The sequence below is a fragment of the Periplaneta americana genome, chromosome 16 (assembly GCF_040183065.1).
Source record: "Periplaneta americana isolate PAMFEO1 chromosome 16, P.americana_PAMFEO1_priV1, whole genome shotgun sequence".
Taxonomy (NCBI): Eukaryota; Metazoa; Arthropoda; class Insecta; order Blattodea; family Blattidae; genus Periplaneta; species Periplaneta americana.
In genome coordinates, this window is record NC_091132.1 from 115,617,255 (window position 1) to 115,634,053 (window position 16,799).

The window sequence follows — 16,799 nt, forward strand, 5'->3', positions numbered from 1 at the left end:
AAAACGACATGTGCCAAAGAACTGACACCTTCACGCAGATTAGTAGCCTATTACTATTGTCCAAAATAAGCAAGATTCTCTCATCATGTGGTCCAATCTACATAATATAAGAAATCTATTGAAAAGACAAAATATAAGCCGAAGTTTGTAAGTTGTATGAACTGTGTCTAAGATAAGAGACATAATGTATTTTACACAATCGTATGGGAACTGAAATTCGGTTTCTATATCGGGAATAGAATCAAAATCGGAAAATGTTCCTAATAAGTAATATTTATATTTGTTATAATCTATGCATAGTTCAAATTCTTTGTGCCTCCCACCTCACATTTCATTGCAGGGCTGGGTAATGTTCTTTTCGTACACAATGTCAGTAAAAGTAAGTCAATATCCTTTGTAGAACGCATAAAGAAATTTGTCTCAGACATCAGCTGAATGGTACATCGGTGCCACAAGTGAATACTTGTAAATACTTAGGTATATATTTAAGTAACAAACTGGGTTGGGAGCAACAAATCACTAATACCGCAAGGAAAGCCTGGAAATCACTGCATTTCTCTATGCGTATTCTGAAGAAATCTAACCGAAGGTCAAAAGAATTAGCGTACAAAACCCTTGTTCGCCTAATATTATGGAATATGGAGCAGTAGGTTGGGATCCGTACAGACAAAACCAAATCGATTCGATAGAAAAGGTCCAACGCAAGGCAGCAAAATATGTCAAAATGGGAAAGGGACATGGTGAAGAGATAGTAAAAGATTTAGGGTGGGAATCTCTCAAATCAAGGCGACGAAAAACCAGACTCACCGCATTGTTTAAGGCACAAATGTGACACAAAGCATGGACCGACATCAATGCTAGATTAGCAACACCATCATACTTAGGCAGGGCAGATCATATTAGGAAGTTTAAATGTAGAAAACAAAGAACGGACGTGGCAAAATTTTCCTTTGTTAACCGAACAATAGTAGACTGGAACAGCTTACATGCGGCAATCTTTCAGGGTGGTCATCTCAAAATCAATACATTTAAGAAAAGGTTGAGAAGATTAGACTGAAAATGTAATTGTAGGTGCAGTGTAATTATCTAAGTTGTGTCATGTAATTAAGTTGATATGTAATTAATTAAGATGATATGTAATTTAGTTGATATGTAAATAAATCAAGGTGATACGTAATTAATTAAGATGATATGTAATTAAGCTCATTTGTAATTAATTAAGTTGATATGTAATTACTTAAATTGGTAGCAGTTGGGTGAAATAGAAGTACTTATAAGTTAGGTTTACTTTTGCTTATTGTAGACGTTATTATAGAATAGTTTTTATTTATAGTCCTAGGTTATTGCATCTATTTATTTAGAAATAAATTTAGGTTTATTTTATTTTATTTTTTATTGCTGTAATTATTGTATAATTGTAGGCCTAATGGTATTATTGTATAATATATATCACTGCCACCGGGTGTATACCCAATTGTAGTGTTAATACATACATACATACATACATACATACATACATACATACATACATACATACATACATACATACATACATACATACATACACACATTACTTTGATTCAACATTATGTATTAAAAGAATTCTGTAGTAAATTTAAGGAAGTATCATTCTATTTTTTTTATCAAACTATTTGTGATAACTTAAAATATAAGGGTATCTCTTTTATGAGCTGTATCAATTTGTTACAATTAATTGTTATTATGTACGCAGAGTACATGAACTTTTAATCGATATGTTGTGTTGGCAGCATGTGTCTGACATTCGTCAAAACCAAAGTTCAACTTGCCATGATAAACATGTGATGTTGACCCTAGCAGAGAATACTAGCGTTGATTACAGAGCCATCTTCCGACAAAACATGTAAGTTCTCATTCGATAACAGATCGCGGCGGTACGCAGGCGTGCTCGGCATGAGAGGGGTTTGGAAGCAGGTAGTACAAGTCCATCGCGCAAATTAAGCAGACCACGAGGTGGTATTATGGCAAGTGTTACGAGCGTTTCTGAATGAGTGCGTGTGGAAAAAATGTGCGAAGGTTACTTAATCCGTGCGTGTACTTTGTGAGGTTCGTGTGCTTATATTTCGGTACTATTTTGAGTTGTATGTTGAACGTGATGTGTCGCCGGGCGAGCTAGACGGGATTTACGGGTAGGGTAAAGGCTCCAAAGCATTCGCGAGTGAAAGTGTTGGTGGTTGCGCGGCTCGGCCATATTTTGGCCCGACCCGGCTGGTTGGCTGGGAGAGTGAAGTGGGCTCAGGGGTTAGTAAAGAGTGAAAGAGACACGCCCCATAATCACCCAATCCGAGAAAGCAGCTGGAAGTGTGTATGGATGAGAATGTGTGTCCATGCTTACATGTGACATTTATAGCTATGTATGGCAGTAGTATCTTCAGGTTCAGTGTGTGACAAGTGAGAAACAGACCACACGAATAACCCCCACGCAACAAGCTGACCGGCGGTTGTCTGCAGCGAAACATGGCTGACGACGAGGTGTTATTCGATGACGTTTATGAACTCTGTGAAATAATTGGCAAGTAAGTAAAAAAAAATACAACACCACATTGTGTACATCTTTTCTTCGCTATTATATCTTTTCCTGAAAGCTCTGGTCCGTTGCTAAGCGACGTGTTTGTGCTTGTGAGAGGTTATGATTGACTGTTTAAAATTTATATTGCCTTTCGTCTTAATAAGATTTAGTATAATGTTTATTTAAAGATAGTCCACTATCAGAGGTTATATTGTTACAATGGGAGGCATATCGGCGTGTGTGCACGCCTCCCCCCCCCCCCCATCAGGCTAAGTACAGTCGCGAACATGGAAATTGAACACCAGTAAGTTGTGATGAGAAAGTGCTAGATGAAAATAACATTAAATCAAATATATAGAATTTATTTAATTTTCCTAACAATATTTTTTATTATTTACGTCAGCATGTACAGGCCTAGTTTGGGTATTGACGTACTGACTTTCTAGATATTTGTATTATAAGTCGGGGTTGATTTTATTGAACGTTCTATTTCATTATGATTTAGTAGTGTAGACATTCTTTGCCTCTTAATATTAAAAGCAGTAGGAAACAAATGTTGGCAGCCTTTGAAACCTTACAGTTTTACAGAATGAGAATGAGTGATTTGCCTGTTAATTGAAGACATTAAAAAATATCTGTAAGCTTGCTACTTGATTTATAATAACTTATTTAGAAATACTCCTTTATATTACAATTTTTGTTTAGAAATTATTTTATTTTGTCATTATGTTTAACAAGAAACTAGAATGTTATAGGATTGTTGTTTAATGAACTGTCCGAAGAAAGGTATGAACCTCACAAGTGATACCAACAAGGCACCACTTATGAGGCAACTAGGCCAGGAGATAATGGGGTAGGGTGGCCAGTTTCCTTTCCCCTTGTTACAGGTTAGGGTAAGGTAAAGGTGCATTCCTTAACTTAAACACAACTTCTTTACAGTGCTTGCATATCGAGTCTTTATTTCTTATCAGAATGTTATGTTACAAGTTTTGGTAAATTGTTAGAAGATGTTTCCATGTAGTTGTATAGTGTAATAACTACCGAAAATTCTGTTTATTTGTTCTTTGGTCTAGGGTAATGCATCCTATTTGAATTCAATGAAGATAGATTACCGGTACTTGTTTCATTTGTGCTTCAAATTGTCGACTGTGTTCCAACAAAGTATGCTTGTGTTGTGTAACAAATATTCGAAAACAGAAGGTGCTTTTAAAGCCTTTGGTCCAGGAGAATTATTTGAATGTAATGAAGGAAACAAATGGCAAAGAACAGAAATTAACAGAATTTTCTGTATTTTTGTCAGAAATGCTACACCAAAGGCACAATTTTTGTAATTTTTCAGAATATGTCGCTGCACATACACCAGTCTTACACTAAACCTAAACTTAGTCTGTACTAAAATCCTAAACTAACCTAACCTAACCTAACCTAACCTTTCCTAAATCTGTCACAGGTTAGGTTAAGTTAATTTAGAATTTGAGTATAGCTTCATACACAAAGTTTAGGTTAATATAAAACTGGTCTATGTGCAGCGATACATTCTGGGAAATTATCCAGTTTTCGTTTGCTTCACTGACTTCTGTGAGATGTAGGTCTATATAGTGATAAAGGCATGGTTTTAGTTTGCAGCCACAAAAACTTTAAATATAAAAATCGTTTCATATTTATCTGTATAATAAGTTAGGCTATTCTAATGTATACTGTTGTACCTTCCACTCATTTTTACTAATTACCGACATAACATGTGAGAGTTTCAAGACGAATTGCTAGGGAAATGGTCAGTTTTCCTAGTATTGCATCCTGGACCTCTCGAGTATTATATTTTTGTAACAAGTGGAGGGAGTGAGGGCTACAACATTGCATTAGAATGTACAGTAAGTATGAAACGAATTTTATGTTGGAAGTATTTATGACTGCTAACTAAAACCACATGTTTACTACAGAAGCCAGTGACACAAAAGAAAATTGTGCCTTCTTTGGTGTAGCTTTTCTGTAGAATTATCTTTCCTAAACAAAACCAACATACGTACATGGACACCTATTAAATTACCCGAGTTTTAAATAACTTATTGGGTAATTAGTATACAATGATTAATTGTAGTATACAGTAAACGACATACAGTAAACCAAGTAGGATAGATGCTCAAAAAATAAAATAATTTTTCCTATAATTTAACGGAAATAAGTGAAAGGTTAAGTTATAGGCTAGAAACATTAATGATTAATAGAGGCTATTTGAAGTTTAAAAAGACTATTCTAACATGTTGAAGTCATTTTTTATTGCGCATTTAATTTCTATAACACTGGCGCAGCGAGGGGGAGGTTTGGGGTAACTTTCCCAAAGATCCTCCCAGAAAAATAAAAAAAAAAACGAAACGCTGTTGAAGCTCTGCAACATTATAACACAACTTATTTCCAGTGATACACAACAATAATAGCTCTTCTTGTAACTACTCATACTCTTGAAAGGTCATTTTCATCACTAAGAAATCGTAGGAACCGTACCTTAGGAACAGCACAGGCAAAGAACGTCTTAATGGACTGGTGTCATTACATACATAAATGAGAAAGTTTCTGTGAGTGAAAATTGTGTGCTCAAGGAACTAGCTAAGAAACCCAGAAGTTGAAGTACACTGTGTCCGGCTTAAAAGTATAATATAAGAAAAATGGCCGTCGGTTATTTTGTCACACTTCAATTTTTTATGTAATTAATATTTAATAAGAATTTACTCGGGGATGGTTTTCATTGCAAACATACATTATTTATTCTATTTCTATTTTATTTACGATTTTATAATTAAATAGAACATAAATCCATAAAGACTGTAATACCACAGTCTACTATATACAGTCGCGAAGCTCAATATGTAGTAAAAATGCAAACATGGGTAGTTGCCCACCACTAGGATCGCTACTATCGCCTCATCATCGCAGATCTCTCTCCTAGCAGACGTCAAAATATGTTACACTTTCGTTGTCGTGTTCTTTTGGAAAAATTAACACCTTCCTTCCATTATTGAAATATTAAATGCATAAAGTTAATTTATTATTTTAATGAAGTATATTAAATTCCACCATAAACTCGAAGATATCTGCAAGAAATAAGTAATATAATTTTTGTTTGTGCAAAACGAACTGAAATTTACTATAATAGCTTCACTCATTCAAGATTATAGCGATAATTAACTATGAAACCAATAAATATTAATTTGCATTTCCCCTTACAACAATAATAATGGAAATATGAATTAATGGAGTAACTTACGCGTACCGGTACTTGTAGTGTAGGCTTACGTAGTTAACAAAGTGGGATGAGGTTAAGCAATAATAATCACACCAAAATTGGAAATAAAACGTGATCAATAAATTTTATTGTAACAGACTTTTTCTACTTCTCTAGTAAAGCAACAAATAAAAATAACAACAAAATTAACAGTTATAATTAAAAACATATCCTTTGAAAAAAATAGGCCTAAGCAATAATCCCACCAGAATTAAAAATAAAACGTGATCAATAAATGTCATTAAAACAAACTTAATTTTTCTACGTCTTTAGTAAAATAACACATAAAAATAATAACAAAATTAATAGCTACAATTAAAAATATATCCTCTGAAAAAAAAAAAAAAAGTAGATCTAACCTTTATTTCTCTGGAAATTTAGCAGCCTAAGTGACAGAACTTTAACCGATATCTAATGTCCTTTCGGTTAGACTGAAACATTTCATTGTGAAATTTAATGTATTCTAACAGTCACAAAGAACTTAAAAATTAAGAGTTTTGTTTCTGCACAGCATTCTTGTGGAAACCCAGGAACCTTTAAGAAATCGGACAAAGGATAACTCTGGCCTCTTTCTCTTACTGTTGCTACAATTTATAGCACTACAAACGTCTCCTCCTTGTCCCATATTATTATTCCAATTATATTTTAGCCATTAACATTTTCATTACAACCAATAACGAACATTTCACAAGCATCAATGTGAAATACGCAACGAGCTAGCACTCGATAGAAATACGACACAGTTCAAAGTCGACCATGGACAGTCTATTGTTTCTAATTGCTAACCACTTGGAGCGCTTTATCACGAGATTTGCAAAAAAAACACCTCAAGCTTCGCGACTGTATATAGTAGACTGTGGTAATACTGCAACGTATTAACTTACGTTCATTTTTTTTTATTTCTGCACATAAATATTTTTCATTTCGTCGCATGGCAACATTGTAATGAAAATTTAAATCTGTGAGCACTCGCCTATTCTTGATATCCCGTTTTCCTTAAGTGCTGCATACAGTATTATCTCGTTAGAAATGTATTCTTCATACTAATTCAAGATGTATAGTTCCTTACGTGTTTGTCCATTCCACTTCTTTTTTTTTACTGTCCTTTCTATTTCTCGTATTTTCAGTACCTCACATGTAGTCTTATGTTTTTATGGCCATGAAGATAGGTGGATAATTTATATCTTACAAAATTCATGCTACAGTCCACTATGGTAACATTTTGTAGTGCCTGTACAGTTCGAAATTGTGGGCCTTCAGTCCACAGTTGAGTGGGGGGAAGGTTTATGTTTAAGTATTGTTTTCCAGAATGTCATGAGAAATTTCAAAACAGGAGGGATCTCTGAAATAAGTTCTGCAAAAACGTCTGATACCTCTGATGCTAATAAATAGGAAAGACTAAAAAAATAAAAAATTTTAACCACTTTCGAATTTCAGATGTTTTGTTTCGGAAGTTCTGAGTTGATATAAGGCTACCGTTTCCTTTAATTTTCCTAAGCCAACGCTGTCCTAAGTGAAATTTGCACTCTGTAATCTTAACATTAGGAAAATTAATTTTGACAGCATTGTGTGATGTTATTTCATAATCTAACAAAAGCTTTGAAATTATTAACTGCTTTCCAATATTTGGAGACATAATTTCTTCAGGAAGCACTACGTGTTATATGTTTTAATATTAGCACTTGACAAAGAACAAGTAACCACATGAATATTGGAAGTATGGTGTACATTTGATAGAAATGGTTGGGAACATAATCAGAAGTACCATCAACCAAAATAATGATGCATTCATTATTCATGAGGAAAGTTAGATTTGTTTTACAAGTTATTAACCCTTTGCAGCACAAATTAATTTTTTATGTTTTTCATATCATGGATCATAACAAAGCTTCAATCAATTTTTTCAATATTTTAACTCTGCACACAACTTCAAAACACAGATGGCACCTATATGTCTGTGGCTGGGAGGAAAAAGGTCTTAAGTAAAAATTTTATACTTTTCAGGAGAGCAGTAGAAAGATTGAAATTGGTGTCAATTATAGAGTTCTTTTAATTAAGAGGTTTTTCCTGGATATTATTTGTTTATATTTCTTCTAAAATAGGTAATGTTGCTCATGTACGGTAATAATTTTCTTGATTATTTCCAAAAATAGCCACACTTAAGCCCTTTTAAGACTACAACCCAAACTGAGAAGAAGGGACTATTTAAACATAAAAACTTTTTCATGTCAAAATAAATAGGAAATTTAAATTATTAGGAATGCAAAATAGGTCTTAAACAATATAGAACTGTTTACCTGGTGCTTAAAATTTTAAAAGGAAAGGGCATCAGTATGTGATAAAATGGGTAAAATGCAAGTTAGACGCATTGAATGTAAACATGTGATGGTTTGTAAGGAATAAAGTATTAAATATTCTTAAGTCCTTTATTCTGTGTGTGCTCGATTCAAAAAGTACTTAGGACATTTGGTAACGCTCTATAAATCCAGTCAGAAGTCTTATTTGACTTTAGCCGTTTTACCAGATTATAGAGAATTGTTTCCACTTTCAGAATATATAAAAACCTCATTTTCACAAAAAATTGACTTAAGACCTCATTCTTCCCGGCCACAGATGTTATACCCAAGAGATAGTTTCTTGGTGAAATATCTGTGCTATAAAATTTAGAAAGAAAGAAAACTGTGGTTCTTCTGAACAACCACTATGCTGCAAAAGGTTAAGACAATTTTACTGTTCCGTCCACATACAAAAACTGAATTCTCTAGATTCAAAACCCCCTAAAGACCATTTTGTTCAGAATTCAGTTATGCCCACATATTGCTTGCTAAGAATGAATTCTAATGATTTATATTGTTTGAATTCAAAAAGCCACCAAATTTGAAGCAAAAAGTTTGTTAAAAGTCACAGTTAGGTTGAAAATTCCCTCTATTTTCCACCAATTAACTTACTGTCAAAATCCTTTATTTTGTGAAAGTGGATATATAGGGGATTTTGAATCTATAGGATTCAACTGTTCTCCAATGTGACTAACTACATTTGCGGCAGAAGCATGTTATAATGGTTCATTGATGGAGAAAGTGTTTTACAAATTTTCCTGTAAACTACCTACCTGAGCGGATCAATTTCAGAAAAAAAAATCTCAAAATTATTAGGCTATTTTATTTTTATTTCTTCCCTAATCAACTTTAAGAGTTTGGTTATAAATCACCTGTTGCCTTTCTTTTCAATGTACGATTTTTTTTGTTTTTGTTTTTGTTTTTGTTTTTAAATTAGATATTATGAAATCTTTTCATGGTCATGATACCTGGTCTATCAACGTTTAAAAGTTTCTACTTCTCATGATCTGTTTCACTGTAAGCTTCCACGTTTTGCAAATGTAGTTTTCAGGTATAGCTCCGTGTGAAGTTGATTTAAATAATTTGAAGGGAAAAATTGTTCCGGGGCCAGGTATCGACACGTTAAAATACACAAAATAGCTACTTATATAAAACTCTAAAAGGACATTAAATTTGTTTATAAAATATTAACACGTTAAAATACACATAATAGCTAGGCCTGCTTATGTAAAACTCTAAAAGGACATTAAATTTGTTTATAAAATATTACTAACTTATGGCTTTAAGGAACCCGGAGGTTCATTGCCGCCCTCACATAAGCCCGACATTAGTCCCTATCCTGAGCAAGATTAATCCAGTCTCTATCGTCATATCCCACCTCCCTCAAATTCATTTTAATATTATCTTCCCATCTACGTCTCGGCCTCCCTAAAGGTCTTTTTCCCTCCGGCCTCCCAACTAACACTCTATATGCATTTCTGGATTCGCCATACGTGCTACATGCCCTACCCATGTCAAACGTTTGGATTTAATGTTCCTAATTATGTCAGGTGAAGAATACAATGCGTGCAGTTCTGTGTTGTGTAACTTTCTCCATTCTCCTACAGCTTCATCCCTCTTAGCCCCAAATATTTTCCTAAGCACCTTATTCTCAAACACCCTTAACCTCTGTTCCTCTCTCTAAGTGAGAGTCCAAGTTTCACAGCCATACAGAACAACCGGTTATATAACTGTTTTATACATTCTAACTTTCAGATTTTTTGACAGCAGACTAGATGACAAAAGCTTCTCAACCGAATAATAACAGACTTTTCCCATATTTATTCTGTGTTTAATTTCCTCTCGAGTGTCATTTATATTTGTTACTGTTGCTCCAAGGTATTCGAATTTTTCCATCTCTTCGAAAGATAAATCTCCAATTTTTATAGTTTCATTTCGTACAATTTTCTGGTCACGAGACATAATCATATACTTAGTCTTTTCGGGATTTACTTCCAACCCTATCGCTTTACTTTCTTCAAGTAGAATTTCCGCGTTTTCCCTAATCGTTTGTCGATTTTCTCCTAACATATTCACGTCATCCGCATAGACAAGAAGCTGATGTAACCCGTTCAATTCCAAACCCTCTGTGTTATCCTGAACTTTCCTAATATCATATTCTAGAGCGAAGTTAAAAAGTAAAGGTGATAGTGCATCTCCCTGCTTTAGCCCACAGTGAATTGGAAAAGCATCAGATAGAAACTGGCCTATACGGACTCTGCTGTAAGTTTCACTAAGACACATATTAATTAATCGAACTAATTTCTTGGGAATACCAAATTCAATAAGAATATTAACTTATATGAAACTTCTCTCTTAACCGAGTCATACGCCTTTTTGAAATCTATGAATAACTGTTGTACTGTACCCGTATACTCCCATTTTTTCTCCAATATCTGTCGAATACAAAAAATCTGATCAATAGTCGATCTATTACCCCTAAAACCACACTGATGATCCCCAATAATTTCATCTACATATGGAGTTAATCTTCTCAAAAGTATATTCGACAAAATTTTGTACGACGTCAACAAAAGTGATATTTCTCGAAAGTTACTACAGTTAAGGCTCATTGACAATGAAAATTAAACATAACGTAAGCGTTAACTTGAGAATATAAACGTTACGGTAAAATCAAGATCATTCACGATGGGAATATAAACATAACCGCAAACATACTTGGTAACCATCGAAACATAAAACGACGCCATTTCCCCATATTCTGTCGTATACTTCAGCGCTCCACGATTGTGTTCTGTTTGCAAATCACGTAAGCATAAGCATGAAAGTTTGGAGTTTGCAAACTTTCATGTTAACGTCTTACGGTAATGTTTATGTCAGTGCTATGTGAATCACTTTGAATGATCCCATTTGGTAGCCTGGGTGCAAACTTCTGTGTTTATGTTACGGTTATGTTTAATTTTCATTGTGAATGGGCCTTAACTCTTTAATAATAATTTTTAATCACATACCTTAATGTTCGTCCTCAGCACAAGACATTGCAACCTCGGTTTTAGTCCACGTGGATTAGACAAGTAGGTGTCATTTAATAATGGAAAGCAGCTTATTGGTTGCAATATTGAAATTGAGGCGAGTGATTGGAGCGGCGACATAAGAAATTGAAAACAATAATGCAATTAAATTTCAAAGACCTGCCGAATGTTATGCACGAGGCCGCTCAAAGACCTGCCGAATGTTAACCATGAGAGCGCGGCGATAATACTTTGTTCTCAATTTTGACTGTATGTTGGACTCACGATAACCAAAGATGATTGTTTTAGCAACAGCGCTTATTCTGCCCATAAATTATAATCTACAGCTACAAGACACACCGTCTTGTAGCTTTGACATTGACATTGTCGTCGGCTCTTTATACCTCAAAGCCTTCCGCCTTCTTTGATAGCGCCTGGGCTCGAATGAGCATGACTTCTATAATTTCTACTGTATGAAGCCGCCCTCATTCGAGCCCAGATGCTATCAAAGAAAGCGGAAGGCTTTGAGGTATAAAGAGCCGACGACAATGTCAATGTCAAAGACACCGTCTTGCAACTCATCATCATCAATAATAGCTATCAGGGTTTAGGCCATTTGGCCTGTTTCGTCTCAGGTGAAAAGCTAGTCTCTCCATCGCTTCTTCGGGCGTCACGATCTCTGTATAATCTCCTGGGTAGTCTATCATTTGGCATCCTTAGAACATGCTCATGCTAGTTGCTCTGATACTTGTGGATTGTCTCTGTAATGGCTGCGATATTTAGTTCTTGTCGGATGTCTTCATTATATTTATGGTCATAGAGAGTGTAGCCTGCTATACTAAAAGCCAGGTTATGAACCGACTAAACCGGAAGCAACGTTCTGTTGCTCTCTTTTTGAGCTCTATTGCCACATAGTGGCGCGAGATTCAAAGCGTGTTTAGCGTTTGTCACCGATATGTTTAAAATAACTACTGTCTATAGTTCTCGATAACACTATCAACAATATTAGTAATTAAAATTACTGTTTTAAGAAAGCACGAGCTAATGACGCTGGTACGAAATGCGACTCGTAATGCACGTGGTACTGCAAATGAACTGGGAAGTTTGGCTACACTGTCTCCGTGATTCCGTTGCCAGATTTTCGTTAGCAGACGACATTTTCACGTGAGGTCCAATGAAAAGCTCCGTTCTCTTTTCCCTTCCGCCCCGCCATACTCAACGTGTCATCGCTGCACAGGCTACCCCTCTAACCCGCACTTTCCTCTCGCCCTGCCAACTACTTTCTGTTTAGTCGGTTCATAACCTGGCTTTTAGTATAGTGGTCTTAGTAATGTCATCTCAGCTGCTTCTATTCTTTTCAGTTGACTAGTTGTTGCAACTGTGGATTATAATTTAGGGCCAGAATAAGCGCTGTTGCTAATATGTCTTGACGCTAATCAGTGCATTCTTCTTCAGTGAGCACGTGTTTTAGTTGGAGTACAGAATTATTATTTTTCTAGTTGTATTTGATAGTGTGTAGTTAATAGTTTTAGTAGTATTGCATAGTGTGCATTATAGTTTGACAACTTCAAGTGAAACTCCGTAAAGCACCCCAACTTCTTGAATCTCTCTCTTTCTTTCTTTTCTCTCCCTCGCTCCTCGTCATTCAGTCACCAATCACCACGTAAATATCTGAGAAGGTGTGTGTGGGCATCGCGACCAATAGAAGAACCACTCTCCAGTATTACCACAATAACGGATTCTTCATTTTTGCCTCGACTGTCGGCTAGGAAGGTTCCATTATGCTAGCATTGGAGGCAACTAGTCAACCTTTTAATGCTTTTGTTAGCAGGTTTGACAAACTGTGAGTGGACCTGCAAGTACATAGTGCATAGTGCTCTCTCTCCCTTCCTCTCGTGCTTTCTAACTTGCTCCTCCTCAAGAGAGCCAGCGCTCATGTAGTAACTCGGTAAGGGTTTCAGTTCGATTTGTCAATCTATAAGTGCGAATAGGTTGAAGCCTTGGGAAACAAACCAAATCCCTTCTATTGAAAATTAACAAAGTGACCCTTAACTTATAGTCCCGTCGCTCTAATTTCCGGCCCTATCGCGTTGCAGGTCCGCTACATTTAAACGTGTGCGTCTTGTGATTCGCTGAGGAAGACGTTATTCATTTTCTTAAAGCTCGATAAATACTTAATATAATCGCCTGCCATTTTGGCTCTTTCGTTGGCGTTCGCAGAAAGCACACGAAGACGTTATTTGCCGCTCAGTTATTTGCTGAATTACAGTGCGTTTGATTTATTATCATAGGAGCTACGACATGATAATGTTTAACGGTGTGGCAAATAGATTCCTCGTCTGGTAGCTCGGCAACGAAAGAACAAAAATGGCGAACGATGCTACCTACCTAGACTTTATAGAGCAGTGATCATCAACTCGCGTATGAACGGGCACGGGCAGTGCTTGGCTATTGCGCGCTTACTGTACCGAGCAGAGAACCGGTTTGTAACGTTGCGTTGTAGTGAACAGAGGCGGTTCTTGCCATCCATTTAAACAAGAGATGTGAGGAACAGTAAACACTTCAAAACGTAGGCCACACTCAAGAAATACGATTTACAGATGCATTATACAACTCACAGTAACGAATATGGCAGATACGAAGATAAAGAGCATGCAGTATTAGTTCAACAATTGAAGGAAACTGTGCTAGAAGTTGTTTAAAATCACAATGTTAGTGAATCGGCTATGCGACTCAGTTATAAAATTTCACTTGTAATAGTCAGATATTAGAAACCTTTTAAAGATTGAAAATTTGAAGAATGTTTAATTGCAACTGAAGAACTTATGTCACAACAAGTGTAGGAGTTTGAATCTATCAGTTTGTCTCCTTCCACCGTGGTGCGTCCCATCCGAGGTCTAGCCGAGGACGTTCAGGTGCAACTAGTAACTATTTGTCACCTTTCATTTTGTTATTCTTTGGCAGTAGATGATAATACTTACGTAGCGATAATCCCCAACTGGTGATTTTTGTAAGAAGCGGTATTGAAAACCTTCAGATTAAGGAGAGCTCTTATATATTATTCTCATAAAGGATACTACTACTGGTTCCGATATTTTCATGTAGAGACTGTAGAAATTATTTTGAACTTTCTTGGAATAAACTTATATCCTTGGCAACCAATGGTGCTCCTTTCATGGTTGGAAGTAAAACGGGTGTAATAAGGAGTCTAAAGGACGGAGTGAAAAGCGTTAATTTACCCCATGAAGTTATTTCTATTAACTGCATTATACACTAATAATTAGATCGAAAGATCTCACTCATCGTCAATTTAAGTCTTTCTTGACGAATGCAACAGTGAGTATGGCGATCTGTTATATTATAGTAAAGTGCGGTGAATAAGTCGTTGCAAATTATTGAATAGGTTCTTTGAACTGAGGGAGGAAACATCATCGTTCACGAAGAAAAAAAAAGCCTGTATCATAAGTGAAAAATGAAAAACTGGATTTGTGAATTTGCCTTCTTAATGTAATTATCTGAATGCTTTAAATTGTTTTCTACAAGGTAAGAACAAGATTATTGCACAGTAGGTCCGGGTTTCGATCCCAAGTGATGACGGGATTTTTCTCGTTGCCAAACTTACAGAATGGCCCCGAGGTTCACTCAGCCTCCTATAAAATTGAGTACCGGGTCTTTCCAGGGGGTAAAAGGCAGTCGGAGCGTGGTGCCGACCACACCACCTCATTCTAGTGCCGAGGTCATGGAAAGCTTGGGGCTCTACCTCCATGCCCCCCAAGTGCCTTAATGGCGTGTGACGGGGATACCTTTTTTTTATATGACAGAGTGAAGGCGTTTAATATGAAACCACCTCTAATTATGGAACGTCAGCTTAACTAAAAGGATAAGTTACAGCACATTTTTCAAAATTAACAACGATATAGCCCTACTAAAATTTCTTAAGACTTTGGATTTCGAAGAATATATTCACACATAATGCGATCTCCGCCAGGAATTTGATTCGACATTTAAAGACTAGGAAAATTTTCAATTTTATTTTTGATTATTATCTGTAATTGGAACTTATTGATTTACTTTACGATAGTGAATTGAAGGGCAAATATCAAAATAAAAGAAGTTATCTGAGTTTTATATGAACTTTCCATGTGTTAGATTTCCCCGATTGTACAGACATACATGTTAGGATCCATACATCTGTGCGAAAAGTAATTTTTTCCTATGATGAAGATAAACAAGCCATGTCATGAAACCAAGTATCGGATCACAACTTAAAATGTGCTCTCAGATTATGCACTATACGAAGAATAGTTCCAAACGTTGAGAAATTGCTGAGGGAAAAGAGAATTAAACAAATCCCAAAAAATCAGTGCTAATGCCAGTGTTGAGTGAAGTGAATGGCGTTAATTTCTGCATTACTATTCCCAGGGTTTTTTTATGTGTTTTGTTCAACACTTTCCCTAACAGAAGCAGTTTACACATTTACAGTAATTTTCATGCATTGCCCGAATAATTAACATGAATTGTGTATTACATTTCTAAAAGTAGGCCTAATTATAATTTTATTAACTTCTAACTTTGTTGAAAATAACCTATAATGTTTTCCAAATTGCTTAACATGGTTTATTTAGTTATTTCTATTCAGCCTGTATCTTTTTTCATCAGAAAACAATCATAAACCTATGCAGTAAATTCATATTGTGGTCCCGCCGCTGAACGTCTTACCTGCCCTGTTACGACTTTCCGCGGGCGAGCGGGTAAGGCTTGATGACGACACAGTGCTCTGAGTTGGGGACCACTGTTATAGAGCCTTTACTTCCTAAGACGTAAGCAAAGAGGAGGAGTCACGCCGGGAATAACAGCGTCGCGACTATAGCACTAGTGATTCCGGTGCACTAAAGAAAAGGAACGCGACAAAAACTATAAACAAAACCAAAAGTTTGTAATGCACACGAGTAGGCTATGTTCAAAAAACAAAGTAGGAAAAGGCTCAATTTAGGAGATTTTGAAATTAGACAGAAAAAAAGTGCGAAGAATTGTGCAGAGGTGTCCTGTCACGCAAAAAAAAAAAAAAAAAAAAAAAAAAAAAAAAAAACAGGAAACAAGACACCAAAATTTAATAATATTGACGATTTCTGCTGTGATTTCATTAGACGCGATGTTTTTCGGTTTTTTAGAGATGGGCAGTTGCCGACAGTGCATGAACTTTTAAAACCCTTAGTGATAGTCGATACATGTGTTGAGTGCACCTCAACACATGTATGGACTTCGGTCCTGCGTTCATAGACACCTATGACGTAGTGCAGAGGGCGGCCACCAGAGGGAACCCGAGAGATGGAGCTTAATCTGAGACGATTCTAAACGGCGTCGGGATTGTATCCGGCGTGGCTTAGTGGATAAAGCATCAGCACGTAGAGCTGAAAACCCGGGTTCAAATCCCGGCGCCGGAGAGAATTTTTCTCCGTTCCATCACTCTTTCATCATTAGTTTGTAACCTTGTACTGTATAAAATTATATTTAAGTGCTTGGTGTAAGGAAAATGAAAATCCGTTAATAAGTCAGACAGTTGCTTCACTTCCCCTTCGGGTGTTCGCCTCCCTCCATAGGTGCTATGCACGTTGCAGGTTACA

The 16,799-nt window shown here is 36.0% G+C and overlaps 1 protein-coding gene across 4 annotated transcripts in view; it reads left to right on the forward strand.

Annotated features, from left to right (window-relative positions):
* The first annotated feature begins 1,898 nt into the window (after positions 1–1,898).
* Positions 1,899–16,799, forward strand: part of LOC138691133 (peripheral plasma membrane protein CASK-like) — an 854,250-nt gene continuing 839,349 nt past the window's right edge. For all 4 annotated transcript variants that reach the window (XM_069812867.1, XM_069812868.1, XM_069812869.1 and 1 more), the window contains exon 1: positions 1,899–2,555. In XM_069812867.1, coding sequence (XP_069668968.1) covers positions 2,497–2,555 — 59 coding nt within the window. In that variant the 5' untranslated portion in view covers positions 1,899–2,496. The remainder of the gene's footprint in view (positions 2,556–16,799) is intronic.